Here is an 8,277-nt window from a genome sequence, read left to right as displayed (position 1 = left end):
ATTTTGAATGATTAGATGCCCATAGGCATCGTGTCCTTTTTTTGTTGTTGTTGTTTATTTGCTGGTCATGGGGACTGAACTCTGGGCCTGGACACTGACCCTCAGCTCTTCAGCTCAACCACTTGGGCCACAGCTCTACTTGCAGCTTTTTCTGTTTATGTGGTGCTGAGGAATTGAACCCAGGGCCTCATGCATGTAAGGCAAGCACTCTACCACTGAGCCACCTTCCCAGCCTTTCTATGAGTTTTTCTTGGTCTCTTCCTTCTCTGAACTGATACCCTGCAGGAGAAACAATTATATACTACCTTCTTCTTTTCCTCTTGTTCAACTTCCTCTTTTTCTTCTTTCTCCTCCTCGTATTTTGCATATATAGTCTCTTTAAGGAAACCACAGATAGGGCTGGGAAGGTGGCTCAGTGGTAGAGCGCTTGCCTTGCATGCATGAGGCCCTGGGTTCGATTCCTCAGCACCACATAAGCAAAAAGAAAAAAGCTGGAAGTGGCGCTGTGGCTCAAGTGGTAGAGCGCTAGCCTTGAGCTGAAGAGCTGAGGGACAGCACACAGGCCCAGAGTCCAGGCCCCACAACTGGACCCCCCCTCCCCCAAAAAAGAAAAGAAAACCACAGATTTAGCTGGGCGCCGGTGGCTCACGCCTGTAGTTACTCAGAAGGCTGAGATCTGAGGATCACGGTTCAAAGCCAGCCCGGGCAGGAAAGTCCGTGAAACTCTTATCTCCAGTAAACCACCAGAAAACCAGAAGTGGCATTGTAGCTCAAGTGGTCGAGCGCTAGCCTTGAGCTGAAGAGCTGAGGGACAGCACTCAGGCCCAGAGTTCAAGCCCCACTACTGACAAAAAAAAATGAAAACCACAGATTTTTTGTATTGATTATTTTAAAAAAAAAAACAGTCTTGGGCTGGGAAGGTGGCTCAGTGGTAGAGTGCTTGCCTTGCATGCATGAGGCCCTGGGTTCGATTCCTCAGCACCACATGAGCAAAAATAGCCAGAAGTGGTGCTATGGCTCAAGTGGTAGAGCACTAGCCTTGAGCTGAAGAGCTGAGGGACAGTCCCTGGCCCCAGAGTTCAGGCCCCATGACCGACAAAAACAAAAAACAGTCTTTTGGCTTGCTGGGCATCAATAGTTCATGCCTATAATACTAGCTACTCAGGAGATTGAGATCTGAGGATTGTGGTTTGAAGCCAGCCAAGGCAGGAAAGTCCATGAAACTCTTATCTTTAACCACCAAAAAACTAGTAGTGGAGATATGGCTCCTGAAAAAAGCTTAAGGCAAGCACCCAGGCCCTGAGTTCAAGCCCCCACTAAACACACACACCACGCCCTGAATTCAAGCCCCCACTACACACACACACACACACCTCTTACACCCCTTTAGTCAGTCCTTGCTACAGAGAAAGTACATGGTAGATTATGGTCCCTGAAAGATACCACCTAAAAAAAAATAAAAGCAGCCAGGTACAGTGGCTCATACCTGTAGTCTTAGCTACTTAAAAGGCTAAGAAATGTCAGTCACTGGTGGCTCACTCCTGTAATCCTAGCTACTGAGGAGGCTGAGATCTCAGGATCACAGTTCAAAGCTAGCACAGGCAGAAAAGTCCATGAGACTCCAATTAACCACTAGAAAAGTGGAAGTGGTGCTGTTGCTCAAGTGGTAGAGCGCGTACCTTGAGCTGAATAGTGCCCAAGCCCAGAGTTCAAGGCCTACGACTGACAAAAAAAGGCTAAGAACTGAGAATCTAGGTTTGAAACTAGGCCAGGCAGACAAAACCTTTATACTCTTTTTATTTTTGTTTTTTATCAGTCGTGGGCCTTGGACTCTGCTTGGGAACTGTCCCTGCACACTTCAGCTCAAGGCAAGTGCCCTACCGCTTGAGCCACAGCACCACTTCCGGTTTTCTAGTGGCTTATTGGAGATAAGAGTGTCATGGACTTTCCTGCCCCGACTGGCTTTGAACTCAGATCCTCAGATCTCAGCTTCCTGATTAGCTATGATTATAGGGGTAAGCCACCAGCACCTGGCTTATACTCTTATCTCTAATTAGCTAGCAAAAGTCAGAACTTGGGGTGTGGCTCAAGTGGAGAGTACCAGCTATGAGCAAAATAGCCAAGTGAGAACTTGAGGTTCTGAGTTCAAACCCCAGTATTGAAAAAAAAACCTCACAACTTTTTTCTTTTTTGGCCGATCGTGGGGCTTGAACTCTGGGCCTGGGCACTGTCCCTCAGCTCTTCAGCTCAAGGCAAGTGCTCTACCGCTTGAGCCACAGAGCCACTTCTGGTTCTAGAGTGGTTTATTGGAGATAAGAGTCTCATGGACTTTCCTTGCCTGGGCTGGCTTTGAACCTCAATCCTTATCTCAGCCTCCTCAGTAGCTAGGATTACTGGCATGAGCCACCAGTGCCTGGTTCTTCACAACTTTTTTGACTGACTTAACTTTCTATGATTGATTTTTTTTTTCTTCAGTACTCAACGAAAATTAATTGCTCATAGGTCTTACTCAGAAAGAAAAGAAATGACATAATTTTATGCTTTCTAAACTCATCAATGAGTACATTCTAAGTGCAAGTCATCATGTTAGGCCCTTTGCCAGGCATCCAAATTACGCCCTGCCTCAAAGTTGAGTCCTAAGGAGGTGGAGGAGTGAGGAGGCTTCCCAGAGGAAGAAAGATGTTATATGATTTTGACTTACTGAATAAAAATAAAAGGAAATGTGCCTTTTTCTTCAACATATGTGTCAGTTATCATGTTTATGTCTTACAGAAAAGATCATCTGCATGTGCTACAGCTAAATCTTCTAGCATGATTACAGTATCTGGCACATCAACCCATGCTACCCAGAGAAGGAGCCTCCCAAAAGGTACTCCATTTAAAATGAAAGAAATGCATACTAGTAAGCTAACTTAAAGAAGCTTAAATAGATGTCCATCAGTCTTTGAACCAACCCAGTTAGTTCAAATAAAAATGCTTCTTTCCCCTGATTATAAAAGTAAAATTACTCATTCTAGAAAACTTGGAGAATAAAGAAAAACCTTCAAAAGAAAACAATAATTTAACCCTACTATAATTTTTAATGTCATGTACTATTTTGTGTATATCTTTCTCATAGTTTTGAAAATATGTAATTTTTTAGCATTGTTGAGCTCATGTTGCATTTCAGTTCTAGACTGTTTTCTTCTCTGTTTAGTTTTCTTTTTTTTTTTTTGTTGGTCGTGGGGATTGAACTCTGGGCTTGGGCGCTGGCCCTCAGCTCTTCAGCTCAAGTCAAACGCTCTACCGCTTGAGCCACAGCACCACTTCCGGTTTTCTACTGGTTAATTGAAGATCAGAGTTTCACGGAGTTTTCTGTCCGGGCTGGCTTTGAACTGTGATCCTCAGATCTCAGCCTTCTTAGTAGCTAGGATTACAGGCATGAGCCACTGGTGCCAGGCTCTGTTTAGTTTTCTTATCAGTGAGTTCCATATCAATGAATTCACCTAACAGATTAAAACTATTTGGAAAAAAAAGATTGCATTGGTACTGAACATGTACAGGCTTTTCTTCTCGTCCTATTCCTTAAATAGTATAATAGCTACTTACCTAGCATTTACATTTTATTAGATATTGTAAGCAGTCCAGCGATGATTTAAAGTATATGGGAGTATATATACAGGTTATATACAAAAACTATGCTATTTTATATAAGTAATTTGAACACCTTCAGATTTTGTTATTCACGAGGATGAGAGATCCAAGAAGCAGTCCTCTGCAGATACCAAAGGATAACTATATTTCAAAGATTTTTCTTTTGTTATTAAACATATATATCAGTACATATATAATAGCTGCATAATATCCATTCTGTATATGTTGCTTAGCTATCCCTTATGTTGAAGATTTATCCCTTATATTGAAGATTTATATTGTTTTCCAATTGTTACTTTTTAAACATAAATCATATCTATACTTCTGATCCTTTCGTTAGGACAGATACTTAGAAAACAATTTTGAAGTCAAAGGTTCTGAGAGTGTTAACAGCTCTTGAGGCTTACTGCTTTTGTTGCATTAATTTTAATGTCTGTGCCTTTAGTAGAACTCTTAGAATTTCCCACAAGGGAATAAGGATTTTGTGAGTTAGGTTAAGAGTTTGTTGTTTGTTTTTTGTTTTGTGTTTTTTTTTTGGTTGGTCATGGGACCTGAACTCTGGGCCTAGGCACTGTCCGTCAGCTCCTTAGCTCAAGGCTAGCACTCTACCACTTGAGCCACAGCACAACTTCTGGCTTTTTCTGCTTATGTGGTGCCAAGGAATTAAACCCAGGGCCTCATGCATGCAAGGCAAGCACTCTACCACTGAGCCGCCTTCCCAGCCTGGTATAAGAGGTTTTATTATATAATAATTGAACATTTGGGGCAGGACCCAAAGTATGGTTGCTTCTGTATCTCCTGGCTCAAAGTGGGAAAAGTCTCCCACTTTGTGCTTTCATTTTGGCTGTGCCAGAATCCTGTATCCCTCCAACAACCATGATTCAGATTGTGCTCCACACTTAGGAATTTGTATCTTAATTAAAAGATCCTTAGGAAGATTGGGGAGGGCAGGGAAGGTGGGTCAGTGGTAGAGTGCTTGTAATGTTTGCATGAGGTTCTGGGTTCAATTCCTCAGCACCGCATAGTGGCACTGTGGCTCAAGTGGTAGAGCACTAGCCTTGAGCTGAAGAGTTGAGGGACAGCAACCCAGGCCCAGACTTCAGGCTCCACAACCAACCAAAAAAAAAAAAAAAAAAAGGAAGAAAGGGGAAAAATAAACAGTGCTAGAATAAGGAGGATGAAAAAGGGTAGTAAAGGCCATTCACATGTTAGATGTCTACTAAGGCTGTTATGTAAAAGACTTCCTTCTTTCTTAAATTTGTCCTTCATAGTCAAGTCTATGGGGAGCTGAGAAAAATGCAACTTAAGACCAAGAAGATATTATTATTTTCTCCTTTATTTTTTTTTAAAGAACTAGTGGAAGCCATCTCACAGCATCACATTGATGAGCTACCACCACCATCTCAGGAGCTACTTGATGAAATTGGTAAGGAACATTCAATGTAAAATCTACTCCTTGCTCCTGTAAGTAGGTTATGGTCACTGATCATGATAGTTTCTTTTTCTCAGATCAGAGCACTAATACAAAATGTTCTATGAAAGTCTAGTTGAATACATAAATAATTTTGAAAGAGGCTGGCTGCAATAACTGGCTCATATCTGCTCTTGTGTTTACTTGAAAGGTTTTATGGTATGCCAGGTGCTGGTGCCTCATGCCTGTAATCCTAGCTACTCAGGAGGCTGAGATCTGAGGATCACGGTTCAAAGTTACCCTGGGCAGAAAAGTCTGTAAGACACATCTCCAATTAACCACCAGAAAATCAGAAGTAGCGCTGTGGTTCAAGTGGTAGAGCACTTACCTTGAGTCAAATAGCTCAGGGATAGCGCCCAGGACAGACCAAAAAAGAAGAAAAAGAAGTTATGGTAATGATTCTAAAGGGGAAAAAAGTCAAATGGTTTGTGATGGTGAACTTTTTTGATTAAAGGAGTTCTCTTTATCTCCTTTTCAAATCTACATACCATTTCTTAGATGCCTGCTCAGGCCAAGAGTTATATTTTTATTTTTACAGGTAAAAGGTATTGGAACTGTGGATAGATCTCTTTTCTAAGAGCAGGAGAGTAGTGGGACAGAACATGAGACTAGAATTTTTATTGAATAGTATCAGTCTATTTGCAGCTGGACTGATGCGTAATTTAAATGGTTATAGGGGCAGGTGGTCTGCAGCCTCTGAGCCTGATGTACCAATCCCATGCCTTTAGAGGATACCTGTCATTGGACTTATGATGGTCCAGAGTTCAGTTCTTGCTATAGACCCTATGGAGAATTTTCTGAGTCAGGTACTAGTCAGTTTTCAAGATCTGAGGTTGTGTCTGATAAGAAATAAGAATTTACTGGTTTAACTCAAGGGAAAGCTACCCTGTAGGCTCTCATAACCCTCAGACCCTGTCCCATACCCAAAGGAACTTGGTTAGAGTCAGTCAGGGCTGAGTTTTTTTTTTTTTTTTTTTTAGTTACAAGCCCTTTCTGCTTTCTTTTGTGTCTAGGGGCAGAACCTAGGCCCAGTACCTTAGGCAAGTGCTCTACTGCTGGACTATACCCCAAGTCCTATAGGCCCTTTTTTGCCTCACTGAAGCCTTCCCCCAGTGCCACAGGGTTGTTGGGTCTGGGCTCTTAGGGACAACACTTTGTGCCATGATTTCTACCTCTGAGACTTTCTAGGTATTTCTTGTAAATTCTGCCTCCTTAAATGCTTTTCTTAAAATAATGATCAATTTTAGCAATGGAGGTTACCACCATATATCCTGTTGAGATAAGTTCTTATCATTTGTTCTTCAGCCAGGGCTTCAGGTTTCTTTGCAGTTTGACCATAACTGATATTTTGCCTCTGGATCCTGCTGTCTTCTCTCTGTAGTTACAGTTGAACCCTCCCTATACCTTCCCAATTTCAGCAGCTGTAGTCCCATGCTTCTTCCTAGGCTCTGGCCTCATGGCACTGCTATACTTCATCACAGTCTACAAAAACCTTCCCACATTTTACGGGTTTTTTGTTTTGTTTTGTTTTTGTTGTTGTTGGTCATGGGGCTTGAACTCTGGGCCTGGGCGCTGTCCCTCAGCTCTTCAGCTCAAGGCAAGTGCTCTACCACTTGAGCCACAGTGCCATCTCTGGTTTTGTGGTGGTTTATTGGAGATAAGAATCTCACAGACTTTCCTGCCCAGGCTGGCTCTGAACCACGATCCTTAGATCTCAGCCTCCTGAGTGGTTTTTCTTGGTAATAGGCCTACTTATCCAATTATTATATATCAGTATTTTTCTGTTTCCCTGGACATGTCACTTGCTCTTTTGGAGGCTCCACATGGAAAACTCTTAGGTTCCTGGCAGGAACCTAAAGAGAAGGGTCCTTTACAACTTTAGGATATAGGTAATTATTTAAGAACAGCAAGGGGTTATTGTTATTAAGGATGAAAATGATTTTTTCTATTTTACATAATTAAATGATCTTTTTAGGTCCTCTTGCTGGCCAAGAGTTGTCAAGTGTGGCTATTATCCTATATTGCAGGAAGGATACCACCTACCTGCCCCTTCTCAGAATACACCCATGCTTGTGAGCTTAGGGTGGCCTGCCTGTGCTCCCCACAGCTAGCTCTCTTGCTCTGATATGCTGTGTTCCGAGGAGTGCCTAACAAATGCAGAAAAGCTACTGACTTTATCAGGTGCTTATCTTGGTCTAGTGCATTTCTTTAGTAGCTGGAAATGGTGAGATCCATTGCCTTCTGTCTTTATAGTTAAACAGTATGACATATAGACAGTATAGATAATGATGGAACACTTGTATACCTCTGCAGTTGAGAGTATAACATGGAGATTAGGAGCATAAAAATTAGAGCTGGACTCTCTAGATTCAAATCTCAATTCTCCCACTTATTCCTGTGATCTTGGTTAACCTTAATTTCTTCTCCTTTTAAACAGGACTAATAATACTGCAGTCAATCTCATAAGGTTGTTGTAAGATTGTGAACATTAATGATGCATTTATGTACATGAGCTTAGAAACTGTACCTGCCATATAGAGCTCCTCAAGTGTTATCTGTCTTCTTCATTATCACCATCATTATCACCATCATCATCATCAGTATTTTTTATCTTGAGTATTATTCAGGATTTTGTTTTACTTGAAGAATTCCTTTCAGACACAGAATGCTCTAGAGCAGTGGTTCTCAAACTTAGGCCTAGAGTTACCTAAAAGCCTTAAAATACAAATTACTGAAGCACACTGCAGAGTTTCAGACTCCACAGATCTGGAATGAGGCTGGAAGATGTGCATTTCTAACAAGTTCCTGGGTTATGCCAGTGCTGCTGGTCTAAAGACTGCCCTTTGAGAACTACTACTCTGGAGGAATGGTGTGATGTGGAATGAGTTACCTTCTGCTTTTGTACTGTGACAGAGCAACTGAAGCAGCAGCAGGCCTCAGCCACAGTGTCTCATGCAAACACAGCATGTGATCCAAGGGTCATTGAAAATGGTGAGCTAATTGCCCAGCTATTTTTCATTAGATTCTTTTGAAACATTTTTCTCTTTTTAATTAGCATGTATTAATTATACAAATGAACTTCATTCTGGTATTTCCATACATGCATATAATATTCTTTGATCAAATCCACTCTTTTCTTATCTACCCTCCCCACCTTAAAATAATTTTGTTCT

At 41.7% G+C, this 8,277-nt stretch overlaps 1 protein-coding gene across 7 annotated transcripts in view; it reads left to right on the top strand.

Moving 5' to 3' along the window:
• The window catches only part of Tex14 (testis expressed 14, intercellular bridge forming factor), a 115,429-nt gene that overhangs the window by 92,117 nt on the left and 15,035 nt on the right, over positions 1-8,277 (top strand). For 6 of the 7 annotated variants that reach the window (XM_070027024.1, XM_070027020.1, XM_070027023.1 and 3 more), the window contains 3 exons: positions 2,773-2,869; positions 4,985-5,059; positions 8,018-8,095. In XM_070027024.1, the coding sequence (XP_069883125.1) occupies positions 2,773-2,869; positions 4,985-5,059; positions 8,018-8,095 (250 nt within the window). The remainder of the gene's footprint in view (positions 1-2,772; positions 2,870-4,984; positions 5,060-8,017; positions 8,096-8,277) is intronic. The other variant, XM_070027018.1, reaches the window with a different exon arrangement.

The sequence above is a fragment of the Dipodomys merriami genome, unplaced genomic scaffold (genome assembly GCF_024711535.1).
Source record: "Dipodomys merriami isolate MVZ:Mamm:240054 unplaced genomic scaffold, mDipMer1.0.p SCAF_19, whole genome shotgun sequence".
Classification (NCBI taxonomy): domain Eukaryota; kingdom Metazoa; phylum Chordata; class Mammalia; order Rodentia; family Heteromyidae; genus Dipodomys; species Dipodomys merriami.
The sequence above is the reverse complement of the archived record's forward strand: the minus strand, read 5'-3'. Positions and strand labels throughout refer to the sequence as shown.